Source organism: Panthera uncia, assembly GCF_023721935.1.
Source record: "Panthera uncia isolate 11264 chromosome D3 unlocalized genomic scaffold, Puncia_PCG_1.0 HiC_scaffold_8, whole genome shotgun sequence".
NCBI lineage: Eukaryota > Metazoa > Chordata > Mammalia > Carnivora > Felidae > Panthera > Panthera uncia.
Window position 1 is genome coordinate 44917513 of NW_026057586.1, and position 26504 is coordinate 44944016.

The 26504-nt window shown below is 44.3% G+C and overlaps 1 protein-coding gene across 1 annotated transcript in view; it reads left to right on the forward strand.

Moving 5' to 3' along the window:
• Positions 1-26504, forward strand: part of KCTD1 (potassium channel tetramerization domain containing 1) — a 92037-nt gene that overhangs the window by 56995 nt on the left and 8538 nt on the right. The window contains exon 3 of the mRNA XM_049620316.1: positions 12662-12806. Within this exon, the coding sequence (XP_049476273.1) occupies positions 12662-12806 (145 nt within the window). The remainder of the gene's footprint in view (positions 1-12661; positions 12807-26504) is intronic.

A 26504-nucleotide genomic window follows, 5' to 3' on the forward strand; every position in this document is an offset into this window, starting at 1 on the left:
AATAATTGGTCCCTAAAGGAGCAAGCTGAAGTGGGTGCATAATGCCTTGCATGGCAGGCCTCTGTGTGTGCCCAGAGTGGCCCCGGTGCAAGAAGGAGGGGAATGTGAGAGGCAGGGGGTCGAGAAATCAGTTGTACTCTTACAACTGTATGCATGTCATGTATTCATATTCCAAAGGCAGACACCCAGAAGCTCCAATCTGGTGGCAATCCCATTTGCAAAAGAACCTGTTAAAAAAAAAAAAAAAATCCATGTCTCAGTCCCTCAATTATATCAGCTATTTGCTGGACCATCTGAATCTAATCAAGATACAGTGTCAGTAGAAATGACACTGTCACTGGATAATGGCTTCCTGCTGCTACATAAATGCCATGTGTCAGTTTGCTTAGTAATGACATTGCTGCTTATCTTTTTTGGTGGTAATGATTATTTTTACTTCTGTGCAGTTTTTCTTATTGTGTCCCCATATTCAGACGATAAATCACAGCTGTGCGTTAACAGCTAACCGCCACTTTCGAACAGCGGCGGACCTTGCCAGGCCAAGGGCTTCGTCCCTGGAAGGTGGATTTGAGCACGCCCAAACTTGCTTCCTTGAGCTGAGCTGACTGTGTTCCAGAGCTCCCACCCAGCTTGTCAAAGCCCCTGCCATCCCTCCAAAAATTGATTTTTTTAAGAAACCGTTTAGAAGGCCCTCGGGGCTTGAGAGCTTACCTAAAAAATGAAAACTCTCCTAGTCTCAAAGCAGTGCAAACAGTCAATATCAAAGCAGAAAAGAAGGATCTTTTAAGTGTGTCCCACCAATCCATAATCTTAGGGGCCCTGAGGAAGGTACTTCATCAGTACATCACCATCTCGATGATACATTGCAGAAGGAACAAGACGGCACGAAGGGTGGACTTCAGAGAAAATTGTGGCACACGCGAATGTGGACTGGAATAAAGACTGTAACAACCAAGCAAACCTAGGGAACCGTGTGAAATACGGATAAAGCGCTGTTCTCCACCTTGGCTAGATTTCCGTGACAGAAACACCGAGCAGTGACAGTACGGTTTGTATTTCCAAGTGCCCGTTCTGCCGGGCTCCTCAAGAGCCCATTTATAACCCTTTATGCAGATTTTAAAACTGAGCCAGAGTATTTATTTGAAACATAAGCCCTGGCTTCAGTGCCCTCCTCACTCAGGACTTTCAAATGGAACAGCGAGGATGAGAACAGAGGCGTCAAATGACTGCTAAACACGTGTCAGCTTCTGTTTGATGAGCATCTGGAAAGGAAGAGAAAAGTGGAGAGATCCTTAGCCGGGAACTTCCATTTCTTTGAGTGTTTTGCAGGTTAGGGCTTGGTTCTGTTTTGTTGGAAGGGAAAGGGAGAACTACGGAGAAAACACCCCCAGCTCAGGTGTGTATGGACCGGCTTGGTGCCTCTGGGTAAATTCTTGAACTGTGATCAACCAGACCTGAGCCCCAGAAGGGTGGAGATGATTACACAAGACGCACGCACACCTACAAGAGCGCTTTGTTGACCGTGGTGTAGCCGAAGGCAGGATGCTGTCAGCGCGTGTTCCTTGTTTCCCAACTACGCACACCCCAGAGTGTTGTCTTTGAATCAGGGGCTGATAGAAACTTCATATTTTTCATATGTCATTCCAACTTGGTGACCATTTAAATAATCTTGCGACATAAATTCAACATCTTAACCTTCTCGGGGTAAAAACCCCACCGGGCACGTTGGCCACTGTGATGTAAAGAAGGCATTGGACTTTTTTTTTTTTTTTTTAACAAAAGGTAGTGTGGACATTTTATATTTTCTTTACAATGTTTGTGTACTTTTGAAGCTGTGTAAATAGTACTCTTGTCCAATTTGCAGCTTTCTTTCCTTCTGTAGAGGCGTAACTCACAGTCCTGAGGCTAAATCTCCTCCCTTTGGCCTTGTCATCTTAAAGCCTAGTTTCTGACAGGGGTTTCAAGCTTCCTCGTCACTCTGAAGTCATGCAGGGATGGAATAATTTGGTCATTTTCACTCATCTACCCACCTCACCATACTCTTTTTTTGTTTGTTTATTTCGTTTTGAGAAACAGAGAGAAAATGGGGTAGGGGCAGAGAGGGAGGGAGGGAAGGAATCCCAAGTAGGCTCTGTGCTGTCCGCACGGAGCCCAACATGGGGCTTGAACTCATGAACCATGAGATCGTGACCTGAGCCAAAATCAAGAGTCAGATGCTTGACCGACTGAACCACCCAGACACCCCTTGCTCTTTTTTATTAAGCACTGTGTGAAGCCTCTGGCTTTTCACTTACGGGTACTAAACAGAATATTGTACTACTTCATTGTAAACTGCTGTTTTGCTGGCCCCATTACAAGTAGGAAGAAATTGTTAAATTGAAAATGGAAACATCTGGCTTTGTCATAGTGCTCTGATAGTAGCATATAATTAATACGATGCTTTTATTTGAAGTGACCACTATGATGTATTGTAAGCCAGCTCCAATAGTGTGGGACAGGTTCCCCTCCGTATTCTGTTGTCACTGATAATCTCAAAGTGTGGCAGACAGAGTGGGGCTACAGTCACACGGGAGGGGCCAAGTCCGGTCTGTTTATTAGGAGATCGATGCACAGAGGGACGAATCTGGAATGTGTCATCATACAGGAAAGCACTACTTCAGTCGTTAAGTGTGCTAATATCCAGAAGCCCGGGAAAAAGAATAGTCATTCAAAAACATTAAAGTCAGTGGGAACACATGCAGGAGAGTTTGCTTGTATAACAAGAAACTAGAAACAAAATCAGAATGGAACTACAAGGTGAACGAAGGCTGGCAGGAGGTGCCAGAGCGGGAAGGGGGATGAATTTTCTGGGACAGACAGCCCCTGAGGGTCAGGGACAGCACCTAGCGTGGGCTGGCCCTCGGGCCGCAGGGAAAAGAGCCTGCAGAGCGCAGCGACCCTCAGTGAGTTATCTGATGGCTCTGGCCTCCCATTTCTCCATCAGTAAAATCAAAATACTACTTGTGAGTACTTTATGGAGTTGTTGTGAGGTTTAAATCAGATAATCCATAAAGTTTTTAGCAGCGTGTCTAACAAACTCAAAGAACATCAGCTATTATGACATTCTTTTCTCTGGATCGTAATTATTATTATAAAATGGAAAACATATTCTAGAAGAAAGGAGTGTCAAAAATACCTCCCAATATAGAACAGACTGTTGGCAGGAGGGCGGGGTGGGCTGTGGGGGCAGGCTCGTGTGCACATGTGCATGCTTGCCTGCCCAAATAACAAGCAGGAGGAAACCTAAACAGAAACCGTGTGAGCCGAAAATACCCAAGCGGGCTCCCGAGGGAGGGGAGGCTATGATGATCTGATCCTGGGCCAATCTTGGAAAAATAGCAGATTGGTCTAGAAATCATCTGTAAGCAGGCATTTGCTCAAACCAGCGAACGGGACCAGGTGACCGCAAAGGTTTTCTTCCAGTTCCAGATGCACAACAGGATTTCGCGTACAGTCAGAATCCTGCTTTGGCCCACGTAGCACACTACCGCCGAAGGACAAAAATCTGTCCGCGTCTCCTGAGCACACGCCAGGTGGGCCCAGCGCTCTGCCAAGGAGTGGAGCAACCACCAGGCGGTCGGAGCAGCTCCGAGCTGGGGTCCGCAGTCCAGCTGCCTGAGTGTGAATTCTGGCCTCAGCGCCGAGAAGCCGGCTGCAGTGTCCTTGTCCATTAAGGCCGGTGATAATATCCACCTTGCTTGCTTGCTTGCTTGCTTGCTTGCTTGCTTGCTTGAGGGCTTGCTGTGAGCCCTCAATACCGTGTCCTGCACCTAGTGAGCACTCAGGAAGTGTAGTTCTTATCAGACACCAGAGTTCTTAGGCTCATGAGAGTTCTTTGGGCGAGGTGCTATCCCCTTTCTCAGATGAAGAAATCAAAACCTCATTGATTTAGTCTGAAAGAGGGCAAAGTCATGATTCAAACCCAGGTCTGTGAGTTTAAAGCTGAACGTGCCGGGGACTCCTGAAACATTACTGAAAGCACCCATGCTGAAACTTGTGAAGAACGGCGCCCTTAACGTGCTCTACTCAGCTCCACACTTGGAGAGAGGTGCTCCTCATTTGCTGGGTTCCCACCTCACCCCTCATGTTCCTTCTTGCCTGAAATCCCTTTTCTAAGCACCCGTGCCCTTCTCCTCATACCTAGTAATCCCTAGAACTCTACACCGTCATTGCCTCCTACAGGAAGCCTTCCCTGCTTGCCCCAGGTTGGCTAGATCCCTCTCTGCCCTTCCTTGACTCCCAGTGGGACTGCATCCTGCTCATTTTAAGAGGACTGGCAGAGCACCAGGAATATGGTAGGCAGTCAATAAATGCAGAAATAAAAAGCCTACTTATATAAATTCTGGTGGGTTTTTAAATTGGGTTTTAAAATTGTAATAATACATTTTTCATAATTAGCAGTCAGTGTAACTCAGAATTTAAAGAAATCTCTAGTTAGAGTCCTGGAGGGCACTCATGAGAGTTTTATAGGATTAGCAGCCCCTTGAGTGGCCCTGAGCTCCCCCTCGACCCTCAGCATTACCATCAATGATCAGTTCTCCAAAATGCCGGCTACTCAATTGTTTTGCTCATAAGCTTTTTCTTGTATTTTAAACTGGCCTTTCCTTTCTCTCCTGCTTTCTTCAGTTCTGTGTATCATTTAAGAAAATGATGCTGCCTCAGGGAACGGTACTGGAAACATTACTTCCCCATAAGTAGATACAATTTGTTTTGTTTGTTCTTACCAAGAAGGTATTTTCTCCCTTCTCTTAAATTACTTCTGTCCATTTCTATAACAAGCTCTGAATTAATTTGTATCTGTGTTCATGAAATATAGACGAAATTTCCCACGTGTGGGAACTATAAACAACTCTTCCTAGAATTTTTTTTAACAGTTATAATACTTTAAGCAAATTAAACACTGTTTATGATAATTCAGGCTTCTAAAACAGTGAGTGGACTGGTGTTTCTTTTCCTTCTTTTTAAACGTAATAATACCCAGCATCGTCCCCCACCCCCTTGCCTTTTTCTTAAAGAGAAACTTTTTTTTTTTAAATGGACATTTAAAAACGTATACGAAAAAGAGCACCTGGGTGGCTCAGTCAGTTGAGCGTCAGACTTTGAGTCAGGCCACGATCTCTACCCTTTGTGAGATCGAGCCCCACATCAGGCTATGTGCTGACAGTGGGGAGCCTGCTTGGGATTTTCTCTGTCCCTCTGTCTCTGCCCCTTCCCCTGTCTCTCTCTCTTTCTCTGTCTCTAAAATAAATAAACTTAAAAAAAAATTTTAAGTATCTGTATCTATATAATTATCTATATCTATATATCTATATCTATATCTACCTATATAGAGAATACAGTATTGAACTCCCAAGGGTCCAGATGTCAGATATCAACCTAGCGTGTCTCTTCCCTTGCACCATTGTTTCCCTGCTTTCCCATCTCAGCAAAAGAGAGGAAGAGGCCTCACTGGTTGCAGTGCCGGCCCCTCTCTCCATGTGCCCTTTCCCCTCTGCTGTCCTGAGTCTCGGTTTCACCTGCAGTGACGCACCCATACACTCAGGATCGCGTGAGCACAAACACACACACCCTCACCCAGCCCTCCACCACATTTGCCGTCTTCCTTTGTTTTCAAGTATTGGGACAGAAACTTGGTTGGGAATGTAACTTGGAGTAGTTAGACACTACCTACTAACATAACAGACTAACTTGGAATAGTAGATATAAAAAAGTATGCAGGTACAGGTGCTTCTGGAAACAAAATCACTCAAAGAAAAATACTCTTTAAATCAAGTTTTTAAAAAGTAACGGCCTACGAATCGGTAGACTAGTGGCGGATTGTTTTTCTGTTTTGCTGCTTCTTCGTCCTCTACTCTTTTCCGGTTTTCAACAATGAGTAGGCATCACTGTTATCATTTAAAAATACCCCCCACCCCCCACCCCTGACGCTAAAAGGGGTAATTTGCAAGTTGCCTCTGAATCTCTTACCCAGCAAAATAAATCTGGACCAGAAACTAAATGAAATCTTTTCCTCAAGTCCAAACCATATTTTCCATGGCTTGGAAGCCCAGGAGTGGAGGGAAAAAAAAGGCATTTCTTGGCGGAGGGGGGAGCTTAGTGGGTGAAATCGCCCAACAACCTCTGTCCTGCCCTCTTCGCACCAGCTTTACCCCTTGGTCTGTCTTCGGCGCTTTGTTCTCAGCCCCGGGTGGGGTCTCCTCCACCCTCCCTGGGCAAGCTGACCCACCGCCACTGCAGAGGAATGCTTTTACCGCCTCCCTGTCTGTGTAATTACCATGTGTGTTCTGGGTCCAGAGAGTAGAAGGGATTAGTCCGCTCGCCTCTGGTAAAGCAGGGCCCGGTGTCGCATTACACGCCCTGGTGCTTGATGTGACATGATGTTCACCAGGCGGCACGAGGAGGATTGGCTGTGTGGAGCCTTGGAAGGGCTGGAACCCCCTCCTTAGCTGTAAAGTGACAAATCCCGCAAGGGTGTGTCGGAATTAGATGCAGGGACACAGCACATAAGGGAACACAAGAGTTGCAAGCTGAATGGAGTTGGAACCTCAGGCGTAATTCTTCTTCCTACAAGTTTCCATTGTCCTAAGAATCCTCACTTTCCCATCCCTTTGAATGCCCCCTCGTGTCGTACATGAGTTTGGACGTCATCTCTGAAGCCTTGCAGTGTTGTGACTTGGTTCGATTGAGTTTAAGGTACCCACTCCGTGGGTCTACACCAAGCCCCTGAGCCTCAACTTTTTGCAGCAGGACTACTAAATAAATTAGTGTCTCTGCAAAGTTGATAATCACCAAATTTTCTTGGAATAACATGCAACATGAGCAAACCATTGAACTATAAAAAATTATGCATTTCTCAAGGAAAGTGGTTGAGTTATTGTCATTTTGTTTGTTTATTTGAAATTACACATGAAAAGGCATTATAATTTAGTGGTCGAGAACACAGACTTTAGAATCAGACCTAGGTTGTAACTTAAGCCAAGTGACAACCATTCTGAGCTTCAGATTCCTCATCTGTGAAATGAGAATAATATGGCTATCTCATAGGATCATTGTAAAATCAAATGAGATAAAGCCCGTAAAACAGCAAGCTCACTCTTTGGCACATAGTACAATTCAATAAATAGTAACTACCACTAGAGCAGCTGTCCTCCACAGGCTTGAATGTGACCTCTGCCTATTACCCCAGGGACAGTATGGTGGGTTCGGCTCTGTGTCTAGCCAGCTGTGCATCCTTGAGCATTAATGTATTTGAGACTCTGTTTCTCCATTTGTAAAATGGGATGTTGATCTAGGTCACCCTGGAGATCTTTCACTTTTTTTTTTTTTTAACATTTATTTATTTTTGATAGAGACAGAGCATAAGTGGGGGAGGGGCAGAGAGAGAAGGAGACACAGAATCCAAAGCAGGCTCCAGGCTCTGAGCTGTCAGTATAGAGCCCGACCCGGGGTTCAGACTCACAAACCCTGAGATCATGACCTGAGCTGAAGTCGGACGCTTAACCGACTGAGCCACCCAGGCGCCCCAAGAGATCTTTCCCTTCTAAAAGGGTGGTTGGCTGTTGAAGAAGAGGTGCTGTGACAGTTCAAATTGACGGAATGACTCACTGGAAGCCTCTTGAGTCGACAACATTGACTTGTTCCTCTTTAGCCTCTGCTCATCCTCCTTCGTACTGGTTCTCAACTTTGCTGTTCATCAGACCGACTTGGGGAGGTGCCTGGGCCCCAACTCTAAGCAGAAATTACATCAGAATAGCTGGCAATATTTTTTAAAATCTCCTTGGGTGATCTCAGTGTGCAGCCAGAGTTAAGAACCACTGCTATATGCAAATAACAGAGTCAAAAGCAACGCAGAGGAGAAAGGATTTGGATAAGCCCCAAGCTGCATCTTGGAGGAGATGTGACTTCAGGTACAGTGTTTCTTTCATTCAGTCTTACTTACAAATTTGCTCTTTTCCTTAACGTTGCTGGAGAGCATAGCTTGACATCCGTCCCCATCAACCTCAGAACCGAATTGAAACTCCTTGACCTGGCTTATACAGCTTTTCACGATCTAACTCTGCCATTCCAGCCTCATTTTTCAGTCGGTCGGACTCTGCCCCAGTGGAAAGCAATCACATGCCAGGTTTCTTGTAGTTTCAAGCCTTTGTATCTTCCCTGACCCTCTCTCCTTTCTTATCTGACCCTACCTGCCACCCCAGTACTCGGCCCACTTCTGCTTGTCCTTCAGGTCTCCAGTAAACTTTCTTTCTCCTCCATGCCTCCCCCAAGTTTGAGTCGGGTGCACCTCCTGTGTCCTCCCCATAGCCCACTCCGCACCCCCAGTGACACACTGCGCTTGATCTGCATTCCCAGCCCCACAGACTGTTAACATTCCACAAAAGGAAAGAATGTGTGGTTTATTTACCACTGCTTTCCCTATATTTCACATGGTCAAGCTCAGTGAACATGGGTAGAATAAATGAGTAACTGAATGACTGAACAATAAAAGGAAATTCTTAAGGAGCCAAGGCACAGTAAATTAAAGAAACCAGGTCCTATGAATGAACGCACAAAAAATAAATTCTTAGTGACTGATTCACACTAAGTCAGGTATATTAGGCTTTATCTCTATACCTATACGCTGGACCATTCGTTAATTCCAGAGAGAGGGGGAGCCATACGGGGGAACCAGACTGACTTTATACCAAAAGGAGCTTAATTTCCTTGGAGATTGGATCCTACATTATTGGTTCCATAAATAATAATCAACAGAATGTTAATATTAAAAAGCAAGAGAAATAGATTTCATTTTAATGCATATTTTTAGTGAAACTTTATCATCTTACTAGTTAATGAAATATTTACAGATAAATTGATAGGATGTTTGAAATTTACTATAAAATTTCTGGTGGGGGAGAGGGAGCAATAGAAGTATAGGTGAAACAAGCTTGATCAAGAATTGATAGCTTTTTGAAGCTGGATGGATATATGGGGGTTCATTATATAATTTTCTCTGCTTTGCCCTACATTTGAAATTGTCCAAAACAAAATGTTAAAACAGAAATGTAAAAAAATACAATTGTGGAAGGAAGTTTTTCTCAGCATTGCTATTTGGTTCAATGGGTGTTTTACACACACACACACACACACACACACACACACAGGGCGGCCATACATCACCTGGAGCCAACTTGGTCTTGGTCAGTTGGAAAACAGGAATGTTCTCTAAGGTTAGTAAACTGTAATCAGTTCCACATAGTTTTCAGGCACCAGAGTTTACAAATCACTGCAGTTTGATTTGTAACTCCATTCATACGTCCACAAGAAATACAGCCTGTGCCGATTTCCCCCTCATTTGCTTAGCCAAACAATGCTTTTCCACCGCACATTCAAACCCGACCCTGGGACGCCATTTTATGATCCCTGGCACCGCCCTGCCCTTCCACATTGTTTTCACAACTCAGAACGTGCTTCCTTTCAAAGTTAGCAAAAGTCAACAGTATAACGTTGCCCTTTACTACTCCTAACGTTTGGTGCATCACCTACGGGACTCTCTTATCGGAGAGGCCTTGCTCCTCAGACAGGAATGTGCCTTGGTGCGGCTCAGGGCCTCTTCCAGGCCACAAACCTGCCCCTGCTCTCCACAGCCCCTTCCCTCTCAGCTCGCTCCCAGACCACACGGCTTGTGCCATGAGCGGGGGCGGGCGGGCTTTACTACCGTCCTCGGGCCTCTCCCTTCCCTCTTCCGGGTCCGCCATGCGCACCCTCCCGGGTCCAGCGCCAGCTGGCGGCCAAGTTTCTGGGCCACTGGGCTGCCATAGGTTCCACCGGCCTGCTGGGGCGCTCTCACCCGCCTGGTGGAGGCCAGCCCGCCCTCCTCCGCTTTCACCCTTTTTCCGTCTTGAGTAATTAGGCCTGGAGACCCTGCTTTTCCCACTGCGTCGCCCAGGGGCCGCGGCCACCTCCCTAGACTACACTGGGCCACTGTTCAGATTTCCCTCCAGCTCTTTCCTTTGCGTCTCTTGTTTGGGCCACGTCCAATGCGAAGGTGCTTCTGATCGCACCTGTGTCCAGTTTTCTGTATCTGCCAGAGGTGGTGGGTTTTTACAACCTAAAAGCCTTTTTTTGGGATGGCGCGTCTCCCCCACCTGGCTAAGGTCTATAACGAGACCCTTCAGCCCAGATTGGTTCTTTGGCCCCGCGAATCCTGTGCCTTGTAGCACCTGCCGTCGTCCGCGATCTGCTTTCGTAGAAATTTTTGTTTGCTAGTTTAGGATACCTTCTCTTGGTGAGTTCTTTTTGAGCGGGCCATAACTCCACTTGATGTTCTCATCAACCCCGAGAAAAGGGGCAATTTTATAAAAGAAACAGACATTTTATAAGAGAAATGGAGACACAGAGAAGTCGATACAGGCAGATTACAGTTATTAAAGGACCGAGCCAAATTCCCCTCACCACTCTGTTCTTCCTTATACTCCTTCACTTGGTAGAGACTTACTGATTACACATTCTGTGCCAGGGTATATCCAGGTCTAGATTTTGAAAATGAACACTTAAGAAAAAAAAAAGCATAGGATTTACTTAAGAATAAAATATTAACTTTTCATTTCTTACTAAAGTGGCTTGCAGCCATTGATACTAATATATTTCAGGCCACAAAAATAATATACACACTTAGATTTCATTGCAAAGCTCTTGCTGAACAAACAAGATAGAAAATAAAAACTCTAGACTAAAAGCTTTCCTTCGATAGTGGTAATTCTTTTCATTCTAGTCATTGTAGGGAGGCCCCTTTAAGATCAAACAGACAGTGTACAAATCCCCCAATGCTACTTAACTAGTTGGGCCAGTTACTCATCATTTTGAGTCTATTTCTTCATCTGTAAAAGGAGGATAATGGATTCATTACATAAAGTGCTAAGGATAGTGCAAGCTACCTGGACAGCAGTTAATAAATATAACTCCCTTTTCTTCCCCTTGTCAACTGTAAATTTATCACGTTAACAATAAAGAATAAATCTTCTGATAATAAGCAAACAAGTTTCGTTCATTCCCATCCTACACCAAACTGTCCCAGAAACACTATAAAAAAATCGACTAAGTATATTTGAGTTTCAGTGCCTCTTTCTGTAGCCTGTTTGATTGATGTGTTAATGGGAAATGAATGACAAGGTTGCATGCAGTCAGAGCCCTGGGATGCTCGCGATCCACGCCCTGGGTAAAATTGTGGAAGGAAGAAATTGTGAATCACCCTCTATTCATGGAAAGTTGGACAAAAACATTAGCTGAGAAAAATATAGTGAGTTTTAGAAATACGACCTGAGTGTGATTAGTTGCTTTCTTCTTTGCACTTACTACCGCCAGGTAGGACATGAGTTTTCTAATTATCTTCAAAAGATTTGTATTGAAACGAATTCCCGAGCTTTCTTTTTTGGGAGGGAGGGGGAGCAGCTTTTCCATTTGTTGATTGGTTTGTTGTACTGTAGGAGGGGTGAAATTATTGATTCACCCTTACCTCTGTCACATTTCAGCATAAGATTAGAAAATTTATGATTTCAAAATTGTCTTCAAAGCAGTAAGATGATATTCCAAATCAGAGGTAGAGTTTATGAGTTCCAGAAAAGCTTTTCATTAAAAACTGGAGCCATTTGCCTGCCTACACTGTTAATGAAAAGTACAATGCACCTATTGGTCAAGGAAGTGATTTCTAGTGTGTAAGTTCTATTTTCTGATACAGGATATTTGTTTATCATTAGCCAGCCATCTACTTGTTCATGGTCCAGATGTGGCCACTTTCTACTAACTGACTATGTACCAAAGTATGTAGATTCAGCCATCCTTAAAGGGATAAATGGTAATGAATGGATGCAGACTGTTTTAACTGTAGCACACTGTTCAAATGTTAACTCTGTAAATGGGGGAAATATATCGTGGATTCCTGTGTTTAAAAATTACCCATAGCCACTCATGTTCCAGAACTAGGTCATATTTTGGGGATGGTCAACTATTTATTTTTTATAATGATGCCTGGCTGTTACAAATGATTTTTGCTGAGACTTAAGAAACTAGACTGTATATTGTTAATGGAAAACATATTCTCCTGGATGAGTGATATTTTCTATGATTCCTTTCTATAATGTAGGTGTTCACATATAGGCGTTCCTTTCTTTTTGGAGAGTTTGTGATTCGTGGGTGGGGAAAGCTCAGAAAACAGGTTTCTTAAAAACAAAATTGCTTTCCTCGTAGAATCTGTTTAAAAGACACTTTGGAGCAATGACATTTTTTAAAAGTAGCCGAGAAGGTGGTTTTAAGTAACCTAGGGGAAAGACATGCTGTTCCATCACAGTGACAGCACTTAGCCATAATCACCATGTCAGGGACATTTTCTTTACAGGTAACAGACAGTGAATAAAAGGATTTACTTGAGAAAGCCTGAAACTATTTTGAATTGTCTGGTCCTGAAATATTTATCAAGCAAGGACCAGCACCTCTCAGAGAACCATAACTACATAACGGGTGATTTTTCCTGACTGCCATCTTTGAAACTGCTACCTTTGACAGTGACACAAAACGGGAGCTCTTAGTTTTAGTGGCCAAACAATTGATTCTAATTGTTTTCACTGTTCCCTCTTTTCTACCACAGAATCGGAAGACTTTTTGATGGCACAGAGCCCATTGTTTTGGACAGTCTCAAACAGCATTATTTCATTGACAGAGATGGACAGATGTTCAGATATATCTTGAATTTTCTACGAACATCAAAACTCCTCATTCCTGATGATTTCAAGGTGAGGGATTCACATTAAATTACCAATAGCATAAATATGTGATTTGTTTTGATGCGCTCCCCAAAAAATATTTCAGCTTTTACATCTTAAACATATACCAACTCTAATGGCATCACAGGTCTCTGACATGGTTATACTGTCTTCGTGAAATAGAGTATATGGTCATTAAAGTTTTCTGTGACCAAAGGAGGACTGATTTTATTTAAAGATTGAATTATAATTTATTTGAACACATTGAAAATAAGTTGATTAAATTCCAAGCTTACTTCTGATAAGACTTAGTGAGGTAGAAAATAAAAGGAAACCTCCTTATCTTAATAGACTTTTTGTCTCAGATGTTTAAAGCGAGCGTCATACTTAACAGTAAAATTTTCGAACTGTTCTCTCCGAAGTTAGTAACAAGTGTTACTGTTAGTCTCACATAGTGCTGGCAACTGTAGACAATGGAATCAGACAAGAAGAACAAATAGAAAGTATTAATATTAAAAGGAAATATACAAAAATGTAATCTTTACAGCCATTAATATTCTCTAAATATATCTCTAAAAATATCTCCACTAAATACTGTTGGGATTAATGAAGAACTCATTAAGGCATCTACATTCAGGGTCAGTATTTCCTAATCAAAACCAATAGCTTTCCTACAGAAGAGCAGGAGCCGATCATAAGATATAATAGACAAATGTACCACTCACAAAGCAACAAAATTTATAATACCTAGAAATAAACCTAACAAGAAATGGGCAAAGTCTAATTAAGAAAACTGTAAATCGCTACATACAAGTATCAAAGAAGAGTTGAGTAAATGAAGGGAAATTCTGTGTTCCTGGATGGGAAGCCTCGATACTGTTAAGATGTCACCTGTCCCCGAATTATAAATTCAACACAAACCCACTTAAGTCAAAAATTTTTTTTTCAATGAGATTTGATCCATTTATATAAGGTTTATGTAGAAGAAACAAAGCTTAAGAATAGCTAAATAGGGGCGCCTGGGTGGTTCAGTCCGTTAAGCATCAGACTCTTGATTTCAGCTCAGGTTCATGAGTTCAAGTTCCGAATTTGACTCTGTGCTGACAGCTTGGGATTCTGTCTCTCCCTTTCTCTCTGCCCCTCCTTAGCTCACGCGAGCGTCCACCCTACCTCTCTCTATATATCTGTCTCTGTCTCTCTCAAAAATAAATAAGTGTTTGAAAAAAAAGAATAGCCAAGTAAATTATTGCAGGTGATAATAATGGTAGTAATGGTGGGCTGTGGTGGGTGGGTCCTTCCAGACATCAGAACCTACTAGAGTAATTACAAAGTGTGATCCTGAAATTAAAAAGTAATTAAAAAGTGGGCTGAAATTGACAAAAAGATCAATGGAGAAGAACAGGTCTGGAAACAGATGTGTGTATAAAGGATTTGATGTATTCCAAAGGTGGTATTTCGATCAGTGGGAAAACAAAGGAATAATCAGTAACTGGCCCTGAGGTAGTTGTCACAGAGACATTTGATAAAAAGGTAAAGTCAAAGCACTGTCTCATAAGTTCACAAAAGTTCCAGAAATAAAAATTATAATATCAGAAAAAAAACATAAACGAATTTCTGAAAATATACTTTTGAGGCAGAGAGGGCCTACCTAAGAAGACTGAGTACCCACAGTGTAGCCTTAACAAATTTTTGTTTTGAATTAAAAACACCATATACAAATAAAAGACAAGCGTTAGACTACCAGAAATATTTGCCATAAAAGATTAATATCATTAATAAGAGTTCCTAAAATCTATAAGAAACATACAAACAGCCCAATGGAAAAACATTTTTACATCTAAACAAAATATCCCAAAGGGGGGAAAAAAATAGAAATTGCCAATAAACAGTTGCAAAGAAAAGGTATTTAATCTCTGTCGTATCAAAGGAACAAAAATTCAGATACCCCTTTTTATCCGTCAGAATGGCAAAATGGTAATATACACTGTGGTTGGGAATAAACACTTTTGGAGGGCAATTCAGCAGTTTTTAAGTTTTCAATCATACATACTCTTGATCTAGCAATTCCAAATCTATTTGTTTATTTTCTAGAAATAGTCACATAAGTATGCAAAATTACATGTACATAGAATGTTTATTTGTAGTCATGTTTGTAATAGCAGAAACTCAACACAGCTAAAAAAATGTTCGGCAATGGCAGATGCTTACACAAATAGCTCTATTATCTGATGGGGGGGGGGAGAAAACCACCAGGATTTTATCATTCAGTGAAAATACTAAGTTGCATAATATGAATAGCCTTACTCGTTATTTATGCAAAACATTATGTGTATATGTGTATAAATACACAGAAAAAAGATTTAGAAGATTAGATCCTAAATTGAGAGGGGTTCAGGGGGCCTTTCGTCCATCCTCTCCTTCAGGGTTTTGAACAGTGGGACACCTGCCAAGTATACATTGAGTGAGAAAATGAGAGAGAAAGAGTAAGAATGGCAACCAGCATGTGCAGTTCCCAGCAGCCCTGGAATAAGCCGAGGACGAGCGTGTCCCTGTGGCAACAGCAGTGTCCAGGGGCCTCCGATAGACTGTGCCTCTGACCACACTGAACGTGATTCAGGATTTAAAGACATAGGAAGTTGGTTTCTGCAACATGGCTCCTTATGAAAGTAAGCTACTTTGTCAGTGATGATCTCTTCCAACTCAGGAAGGAAAACATATTGAGAGTCTGTTTCTCATATGGCACCTTCCTAGAGGGTTTTCAAGGGTAATTTTCAATGTGTCAGTTTTTCTTCCTGTGCCAGCTTTCGAACCTCTTTCCTGTCTTCCCCGCACACCACCTCATTCGCTGGCAAGCATCTTACACGGAGGCCAAAGTGAAGTCTCCTGCCCGCAGCCCTCAGTGTAAACCCAGGGACGCCTCTGCTCGGAGAGCAGAGAGAGCTGGCCGGCTTTAGGCAGCCGGCCCCACACCAGCTGCAGGCGGAACAGAGAGCTAGGACGAGTGTCAGGTCTGCTTCTAGAAAGCAGGCACTGGCCCCGTGCAGAGAGAGACAGGAGGTAGAGTTGAGTTCTGCGCCAGACACAGGAAGTGAGGGGAGTCAGGAGAAGGAGGGGGCCCCGCTGAACATGGGCACAGACGTCAGCAGTGGCCACAGCTGGTAACCAGACATGGCACCTCGGACGTCAGGTGTTCACCAACAAGCATCTTGGAGAGCAAGTAAGTGAGTAGAGGGAGAAGGACTGAAAGTGTGATACGTCAGCAGCGGGCAGCGGTTTCTTACTCACTCATGTTTTCCTAGAAGGAATGCGGTGGACTCGGGGAAGGGAAATACCGCTTTTAGTTCTGTTTTCAGAGGATTGCGTTTCCAGATGCCCCCTCAGAAATCTCTACCTGGATAGTTCTTTGGGTCCTTACACTGCCCAGTCACAAGGTGGCCATCCCTGCCTCCACCTCCCCCCCCCCTTCCCCCCCCCCCCCCCCGGGACATGCCCCCCTTTTTTTTGTGTCCCACCTCCATAAAAAAAAAAAAAAAAAATCAGAATTCGGGGCACCTGATGGCTTAGCACCAGGTTGGTTAAGCATCTGACTTTGGCTCGGATCATGATCTCACAGCTCGTGAGTTTGAGCCCAACATTGGGCTCTGTGCTGACAGCCTGGAGCCTGCTTCAGTTTCTGTGTTTCCCTCACTTTCTGCCCCTTCCCCACTCACACTCTGTGTGTCTCTCTCTCAACAAAACAAAACAAAACAAAACAAAACACTAAAAAAACACGTCAGAATCTATCTGCCTGCTCTAGGCAGGAACCTGGGAGTCATTCTGCACTGTTTCTTCTTCTTCACTGCCCACACACGATCCATCAGTGAGCCGGTCCGTAGTACCTTCCAGATAGTTCTCCAATCAGTTCACCTCTCTCATCCCACCTCCCTATCCAAGGCTCAGCTTTCTGGATGACTGGGAGTGCCTTCATAATTGGTTTCCCTCTCCCACCATTTCCCCCTCTTGTCCACTCTCCATGTTGAAACCCAGAGACGCTTTTTCTCATTAGACTTTTTTTTTATGTTTATTTATTTTTGAGAGAGAGTGTGCATGCATGCAAGCTGGGAAGGGGCAGAGAGAGAGGGAGAGGGAAAATCCTATGCAGTGTCAGGACCTTTTATTTTGAGATCACTGTAGACTCTCACGCAGTTATAAGAAATAATGCAGAGGTCCTTGGTTACCCAGGTCCCCCCGAGAGTGACATCTTGGAAAATGGAAGCATAGCAACACAACTGGGATGTTGACATTGATACAGTCAAGGCATGTGATATTTACATCATGGCAACCAGCCCTCTTGTTGCCCTTTTATAGCCATACCCTCTCCCTCTCCCCATCCTCCACCGTCTCCAGCCCCATCCCTCACCGAGGGATACTTTTGGGGGAAAATGGTGTATCATATAAGCTCCCGCTTACAGCTGTGCAGAGGTTTCCCGTTCGTTGTTCACGCAGCAAAGCAGCATATCCTTGTCAGAGCCACGAGGCCCAGAAGGCTCTGGCCCCTGCTCCCCTCGACTCTTACCCTACACATATGCCCTACAGGACTTCTCTTAGTTCTGCAAACATACCATCTTCTTGTTCCCTTCAGAGAGACCGTTCTGCCTGCCTAATGCTCTTCTCCTGGCCTTTGTCACTTAGGGCTCATTGTATTCATCACTGAGCCATCTGTGCCTAATCCAGCCTAGGTTCGCCTACGCCCTGTGATTCTCTGTGGTCACACACAGTACATTTGCAATCATTCGTCTCCATTGTTGAGCGCTGTGTACCCAACTGTAAGTCACACATGCTTTTGGCTGCAGATGTGGGAATACCCAATCAGCAGTGCCTTAAAAACTCATGGAGATTAGTTTTGTTCTCACATAAGAAGTCAGAGGTCCATGGTTACGGACGGTGGTATCTGCTCTGTGGTGTCATCGAGGACCAGAACTGTCTTTTTGTTTTGCCCTCCTCAGTGTTGATGTTTCGGCCTCATGCTTGTCACCTCGAGGTCGTAAGTTGCCTGCCCCAGCTCCAGGCATCACCTCCTCATTCACAGCAGGAAAATGGGGCAAGAGACTCTTTACCTCAGAAGATTGTGTCCTTGTCAGAAGATTCCCCAGTAGACTTTCCCTTTATAGGTCATTGGCTAGAACTGGGCCTCCCCGAGATGTAAAGGAGGCTAAGAAAGTAATTTTTTTCTCGTCTAGCCTCTACAGTGAGAGAGAAATGAGCAAGGGATAGGGGCCGGGAATAGTTGTTGGCGAAGCTGGCCAGCAGTGGCTTTCGCTCTGGTGCAGCTTTGGCACATACTAAGCATGTAAATATTTGTGGCGTGAGTGAGTGCGTGGATGGATCAATAAATGAATGAAGTGAGTCCCACGTTCAAACCAGATTCTGGTTCATACCTCATCATATACTTTATTATATTCGAACTCTGGATGTTTTATGTATGTATCAGGACTCTCTACTTTGTAAAAGACTCTCACAGGCAGGGACATTTTTATGTTTTTCTAAAGGACATTGTGTGCTGGGCGCATAGAATTACTCAGTATTAATTAACTTAAATACAACAGAAAAGGGTCTAAACAGTCACAGGAGACCAGAAGCTAAGTGATAGGCAATATACTATTTAATTTATAGGACTAAATGGGAGGTATAAAACGTATATAATGCCATCATCCTGAGCAACTTCTGAGGGTAAAATATTAATTTGTAATCCCATGTTGAAAAGAGATGCAGACTCCAGGAGTACAAAACAACTGATGGGGAATTACGTTTAGAACATGATAACCGCCACTTGTTTTCAGTTGGACGATGTTCCAGAAATGGAGCTCGGTATTGAACACATTTAAACGTGGCAGGTGTTATTTTCTTTTTCAAGAGCATTCAAGTTAGACGCTGAGAGACAGACTTCCTCATGGGAGTTAAGCTGTGGCCGGTCCCTGAGGTCAGTCCTGAGCGGGGCTAGGTTGGGACGGCTGCTTCTCCGCACCTTGCAAGCTCCCTCAGGATTCCGGGGCCCTGAAAGGCGCGCTGTTCATCAATTCTAAGTGCAAAACACACGCTTTAATTGGCTAAGGCTTTAGCTGTGGCCCACACTTGGGGGAAAAGACAAAAAGTTTGGCAGATGAAGCGCACGTCTCGCAGGGCCCTGAAATGTTTTCCACAGAGCCTCTGGGCGACAGGCTGTAAATTCCAGGGTGTTCTGGAACCTGGAGGAGCAGCAGGAGGAGAGGGGAAGCTGAGGTGGCCATTTGCTCCTGTGGCGGACGATAAAACCGCAGCAGTTCACGGGAGTCACAAACGCAGACGCGCATGCAGATGAGCTCTCAGTCTGTCCATCCCTGAATCACACAGTAGGTGCTTTCCTCCTCATCGGAGTCTATTTCCTGATCTTGGAGAAGGAGCACAGCACGAGGAGAGACTGTCCGGACTGGGTTTGCCGGGAGAAGTGTTCCTTGACTTCCTGCTTCCCTCTCCAGCTGTTTGCTGCTGGGTTGAGTGAATGCATGGAACGTTGACATCACGGCATCCTGCACCCCTTAAAACCCCATTCTGCAAATACGCTGTATGAGCTAGATACCCGCTTAACAATTTAGATAATTTCATATTTCGGAACATCGCTTAAGTGGCAGCTGCTTGTGCCCTGCTTCCACTGAAAGCCACTGGAATCTGTTCTCTTAAATAAGTGACTATAGAGCTTCTCTGCCCTGTTTTATTACAGAGATGACTGTCCTTCTTCCCTTCACTACCCCCCCCCCCATCATACTGACTGGTTCATCGTTGCTTTATCTTCTGCTTATGTACATGTATTGTACAGGGCGTGCACACACAGTTGAATTTCCTGGAACACCATGAGTCCAGATCTTTGGTTCCCTTTTTGATTGGGAACCACAAAATTGCCTCTCTCTAGCCTTTCATTCTGAACATCTTTGGTAAGGGTCCCTCATGTTGCTGACATCTTTTGTGGTCGCTGATGAATGCCCACCCTTCCTAGATAAAGAAAAACTTGCTATCAGACAGCCCACAACTTACCTGTCCCTGGCTTAAGTTTAAAAAATGTATTAGTTACTTGTAATAACCTTTTAAGATTATAGAAAAAGTATATGTACATTGTAGAAGATTTGAAATGGTAGACAGGCAGAAAAACTTTAAACCCCGTATTCCCAACTCTCGGAGACTACCAGCGTCAAAACCTTAGTGCATGGCCTTCTGGATCTTTTTCTATCCTTATTTCAGACAACAATCTCTACCTTCCTATTTCAATAAAATCTCATTTCCTCTAATACTGGAACCATATTCAGATTTCCCAGGTTGACCCCAAAATGTCCTTTACAAGTGTTTTTCCCAGATGGTATCTGATCTAAGAGCACATGTTGGATCCACTATGTCCCTTCCCTTTATTACCTAGCCTAGTCCATCGCTTTTTATATGATGCTAACTCACTGAAGAAATAGGGCCAGGTGCCCCACAGAATGCCCCCCCCCCCCCCCCCCCCGTCTGGATTTGTCTGGCTGCCTCGTCATGCGTACTTTAGTTCTTTACTCTAGCCTCTAATTTCCTGTAAACTGCAAGTTTCATCTGAAGGCCTGATAGTCTAAGCTAAACATTTCAGTGAGGATACATCTCTGGTGATGCTGTGCACTTCACATTACATTATGTTAGCAAACGTAGGTGTCTGAATGCTGGCCCACTCGTTACTGATGCCAGGACTGACCATCGATCAGAGTGAGTTATGTCTTCCTTAGGTTGCAACAAAAATGATCTCGGTCAAGCTGAGTTTCTCACCTTGCACTATTAGCATTTTGAGCCAGCTAATTTTCTGTGGTAGGGCTTTTTTTTTTTTTTAATTTTATTTCTTTAATATACATCCGAATTAGCATATAGTGCAACAATGATTTCAAGAGTAGATTCCTTAATGCCCCTTACCCACTTAGCCCATCCTCCCTCCCATAACCCCTCCAGTAACCCTCTGTTTGTTCTCCATATTTAAGAGTCTCTTCTGTTTTGTCCCCCTCCCTGTTTTTATATTATTTTTGCCTCCCTTCCCTTGTGTTCATCTGTTTCGTGTCTTAAAGTCCTCATATGAGTGAAGTCATATGATATTTGTCTTTCTCTGACTAATTTCACTTAGCATAATACCCTCTAGTTCCATCCACGTAGTTGCAAATGGCAAGATTTCATTCTTTTTGATTGCCGAGTAATACTCCAGTGTGTGTGTGTGTGTGTGTGTGTGTGTGTGTGTGCGTGTGTGTGTGTGTGTGTCTTTACACCATGTCTTCCTTATCCATTCATCTGTTGATGGACATTTGGGCTCTTTCTATACTTTGGCTATTGTGGATAGTGGTGCTATAAACATTGGGGTGCATATGTCCCTTCGAAACAGCACACCTGTATGGCAGGGCTGTCTTTTGAGCAGTATCCCTAGCTTCCACCCACTATATGCCGGTAGTACCCACCTCCTTCCCAGTTATGACAACCCAGAATGTCTCCAGACATTGGCAAATGTCCTTTAGGGTCAAAATCAGCCCCAGGTGAGAACCAGAAAGAATGAGAGGAAGGAAGTTTTTATGGGAAGGATACTGGCTTACCTCATAGAATTAGCAGGAGCATTCTCTCAGGGCTGGAACTTGCCGGGCAGCTCTGAGGACCTCAGTCATGAGAGTTTGTGGGCTTCTAGAGTGATGCCCATGGCTCCACTGCAATACTGCCCAGGGTTTCTTTCCCCTTCCTTGGCTCTACAGAGACCATCTGACTGGCTCAGGTGGCTCTGATGCTTACGCTTTAGCCAATCAGCTGTGGTAACCCAGACACACGTTCTAGTCACTCACTCCTGAGAGTCGGACATTCTCAAAGAAGGCACTCTCAAAGAGTGATGAGCTGGGTAGACCCCCAAGAAGTCTCTTCTTCAGTACTTAAGAGAGTGCCCACTTAGGATGGCTGCCCTAGCCCCTAGTCTCAGCTGTTGCCTCCCAGTATTTATGTCCCTGGTGCAGAAACTGTTACTCCTGGCACCCCTGCCCAGGGCCACTTCTGTCCCTCTCCCGAGGACACTCCCTCAGAAGCAGGGCCAGCTGCAGCGACCGAGGAGGAGGAGGAGTGGGAGGCAGGCAGAACCGCCAGCCCGCAGCCCTGGCACCATCTCGGATCGCATCTCTAGCCCCTGCCCTCACCCGGCCCTACACATGAGCCGTAACTCCTGCAGTTAGTATGCAGCTGACTCGCCAAGCCAGGGTGTGGCTGCAGAATGCAGATGGGTCTGCCTCTGCTCTGCCTCAAGCACCCCGTCTTGGTCAGCTGTGTATACGTGGCCTTTCTCCGGGAGATCCGGAGGTGGTGGGGGATGAGACAGTGGCCGGGTACAGAAGGGACTCTTGCCGCCACTTCTGTTTCCTTTAATGGCCATCAGGATAAATCTCAGGCTGGGTGTCCTCCATCACCTTCCCCCCACCCCGGCTCGCGAGAAAAACGAGAGTAGTCAGGAGAAACTGTGAGCTGGTGCTGCTGGCCGGAAGTATCAGTTGGTAGCAGGGGAAAAGAAGCAAGGGAGCCAGTCTTTCTAGGTTTTGAAGAAAAGAAAGGGGATTGAGGGGTGGGAGGGGTGAATAGGTGGACACATATCATTGCACATTTGACCAAACCCATGGAATGTACAAGGGCAAATGTGAACCCTAGTATAAACTGTGGACTTTGGGTGATGTAGGTCCATCAGTTGTAACAGATGCACCACTCAGGTGGGAGATGTTGAAAATGGCAGAGGCTGTGCATGTGTGGGGACAGGGGTATAGGGGAAACCTCTGTACTTTCCCCTCAATTTTAACTGTGAACCTAAAACTGCTGTAAAAATAGTAAGTCCTTTTAAAGGAAAAAAGTATTGCAGAACTAGGGAAATTAAGAATTTTAGACACCCCAAACCTGAAATACTGAAAGAATTATGGTGGCCCACCTCCCACCTAAAAAGAAGAGAAGGAAGGAAGGAAGGAAGGAGAAAGAGAAAGAAAGAAAGAAAGAAAGAAAGAAAGAAAGAAAGAAAGAAAGAAAAGAAAAAGAAGAGGAAGGGAGGGAGAGAGAAAGAAAGAGGAGGGAGGGAGAGAGAGAGGAAAGAAAGAAAGAAAAAGAAAGAAAGAAAGAAAGAAGAAAAGAAAGAAGAGGAAGGGAGGGAGGGAGAGAGAAAGAAAGAGGAGGAAGGGAGAGAGAGAGAAGAGAAAGAAAGAAAGAAGGGAATGAGGGAAATAAGGAAGGAGGGAGGGAGAAAGAAAAAAGAAAAAGAAAGAAAGAAAGAAAGAGAAAAGAAAAGAAAGAAGAGGAAGGGAGGGAGGGAGAGAGAAAGAGGAGGGAGGGAGAGAGAGAGAAGAGAAAGAAAGAAAGAAAGAAAGAGAAATAAGGAGGGAGGGAGAAAGAAAAAAAAGAAAGAAAGAAAGAAAGAAAGAAAAAAGAGAAAGAAAGAAAAGGGAGGGAGAGAGAGAAAGAAAGAGGAGGGAGGGAAGGAATGAAGGGAGGGAGGGAGGGAGAGAGTGAGACAGAGAAGAGAAAGAAAGGAAGGAAAGAAAAAAAATCTTTGAAACTAAAGGAAATTAAGTCCCACAAAGATTTTTTTTTATTTTCCTTATGACTACTACCTGGATGCTATATTTGAAATGTAAACTATAAAATCCTTCATTTCCTCTCATCTTCTTGGTGTCCCTGCTTTGTGGGTCCCCTGATATTTACATGCCCTGCCTTCTAGGGAGCCAAGTGCGTCCTGGGAGGCCCCAGGGCAGTGAAGAGGTACTGGAGCTCCCAGGACGAACTGGACGCATTCCCCAGAACCCACAGTGCCTAGCATGGCATCCGGCACGTTTAACAGATTTTAAAATGAATAAGTGACTGATTTGCCTTTGGAGTTTAAGGATGTGCCAAGTGCTGTGTAAAATTTCAAGGCCATTAGGAGTTCAGTGAATTTCTGAACTGTTTGGTGGAATCAGTAAGTGTGTGTGGCAAGCTGAATAATGGTCCCCAAGGGGGCCCACATCCTAATCCCCAGAATATATTACCTTACACGGCAAAAGAGACTTTGCAGCTGTGATTAAGTTAAGAGTCTTGAAATGGGGAGAATATCCTGGATAATCCAGGTGGGCAGAGTGGAATCACAAAGGTCCTTATAACTGAAAGAGGGAGTGGGGAGGGTCAAAGTCAGAGAAGATGTGATGAAGGAAGGAATGTGATTGTTGGCCAGGAGCCAAGGAATGCAGGCAGCCCTAGGAGCTGGAAAGGGCAAGGGAACGCATTGTCCCCTGGAGCCTTTTGAAGGAAGGCAGCCCCACCGGCAAGACCCATTCCAGACTTCTGACCTCCACAACTGTATGAGAGTGAATCTGTATTGTTTTCAACCACCAAATCTGTTGTAAGTTCTTACAGCAGCAATTGGAAACTAATACACGGTGTAAATGACTTTCCTCCCCCTAGGGAGAATGTTTTCTGAATTCCAAATATTTAATCAAGAAATAAGCTTTTGAGACATGGGTCCATTTGCATTTTGAAGTCCACCCATACCTATGTACCGTGTACCTATCTCCAAGGTCCTAGAAAAGCTCAGTTTATTCGTTGTAAAATGGGATCTTGATCTTTCTGTGCCTCGAAAAACTATTGTAAATCTCAAAAAATTTGTTATTTTAAAAGTATGTATTCTAGGATTTTAAAATTCTTTAAATGTGATAATAGGTCTGTGAATAATCTATTTCCCTCTACCTGAATGTGAGGCTACACAAGAAATATGGATGATACTTTCCTAATTAGGGAAGATAAAATGGGCATAGAAGCAGGGCAGACGAGTGACAGCATCTAGTACATTCTGCAGTTGCTTTGCTGAAAAGCAAATGTAGTTTTGGGTTTCATTTTCTTCAAAAGGAAATCTGGGGCCACACCTGCTGCTGCCCCATAAACTCCTGCCCATTTCCACCTCATACCTTAGGGATAAGAGACAGCGTTGTCTAGAGGAACAACCAAAGAAAGGAACAGTGGGTGTTGCCAGATAGGAACCAAGGTATAAGGAAAGAAGATTTCAAAAGATTCAAGAGAGCAGAAGGAAATGAACACAAGGTCAGGGGATCTAAAGAGAAACTTGGTAAACTCTAAAAAATACGGGATTTAGACAGTAGAATTAAATGATCCCAATTGAGGAAGGAAAGGAGGATGAGGTTCCTAAGAAAAGCAGCTGTGGGTATGAGTCGGCTCCACGGGGCGATCTCCGACGAGCTGAGACTGGAAACGTGTGTTAGGAAGTAGAGAAAGACGACTATAAAGGAGCCCGCCAAGAAAGCGAATGGCCAGTGTGAGCTTAACCGTGCAGAAAATGATAACAAAAACAAGAAGGGCCTTTTTAGTTCTTGAGCTGGCAGACGCTTGGAGGCAAGTCAGCGTGGGGGGCCGATGGCCAAGGGGAGCCCGGCGCTCAGCTGTTCTCCAGTATCTGCTGCCCCGGTGCAGACGGCGCTCCACCCCAGAGACTGGAAGGAACAGCACAGTAAAGGAAGAGATGAAGCCAGATGGTCAAGAGAGTAAAAGAACACCTGGTGGCCTGAAGGAGTTCAAGACTGGGCCCCGTGAGATACATCCCAGGGTACAAGATGGTCTTCAGGGGACCCCTTTAAACTCCGCTTCAGTAACCACTGGCAGAATCCTTGAGAAATCACTGAGCAGGGCCAAAAGTCTAATAACGGCCAGTGTTTCCCTCATTGTTCAGGAGCAGAGAACAATGAACATGAGCAGCATCGTATAGGGAGGCACTCTGTCAGGCCATGGCCAGACCTCAGAGTGGATTACCCATGTGGCTCGTGAACTCAGGGAGTAAAGAGGGTGAAGATTCAGAGTCAGCATTGGAGGATCTGTAACCCCAAGTCCTGTTAGCCCCATTACCTTCAGGTTATGGTAGACAAACTGGTGGGTCAGGACATTGTCATGGATATAGACTCGGATATCAGGGCTGGAAGCAACTTCGAAGGAATTGATTCCTCTCATTTTATAGATAAGGAGACTGGAGCCCAAAATAGTTAAGGAGAATCTCTGGGCAGTACAGAGACTTGGGGCCTCCCACATGTCCAGCCTTCCCCTTGGAGTCCCACCCAAACACATGGCATTTCAACAAGACACCCAGCAAATGCCACAGTTATGGGCTGACTGATCTCCGAATTCTAGGTTTTATAACTATTTGAACAGCCAGAATCCAGAGTCTTCGTTTACTACCTGAGCATCAACCTGAACCAAGGTCTGCATGTAGCCGTGTCGTCATTACTCCATCTAGAAACACAACACCTGGCTCAAAATGATAAAAGAGAGAGAGAGAGAGAAAGCAGAACATTGGATGAAAGAATCCACATTTTCTCAGTGTGTTGGGACAAATTCCAACAATTTGAAGAGGGATACATAATGGAGGGTTTAAAATTTTTCACAAATGCTGAAAGAGAAGGGCCTAGCTCAGTAGCAGCTCTTAGGAAAAGGTATGGGGACGCCACAGTAAGCAAACTATAAACTAATAGGGTAACAGGACAGCCAAGAAAGTTAATACAGGCTGATGCCGTGTGGTAGGCAGAATAATGCCCCTCCCCGAAGATGTGCACGTCGTAATTCCTGGAATCCAGGAATATATCACTTTACATGGCAGAAGGGACTTTGCAGATGTGATTAATTAAGTTAAGGGTCTTGAGATTGGGAGATTATTGTGGATAATCCAGGTGGGCC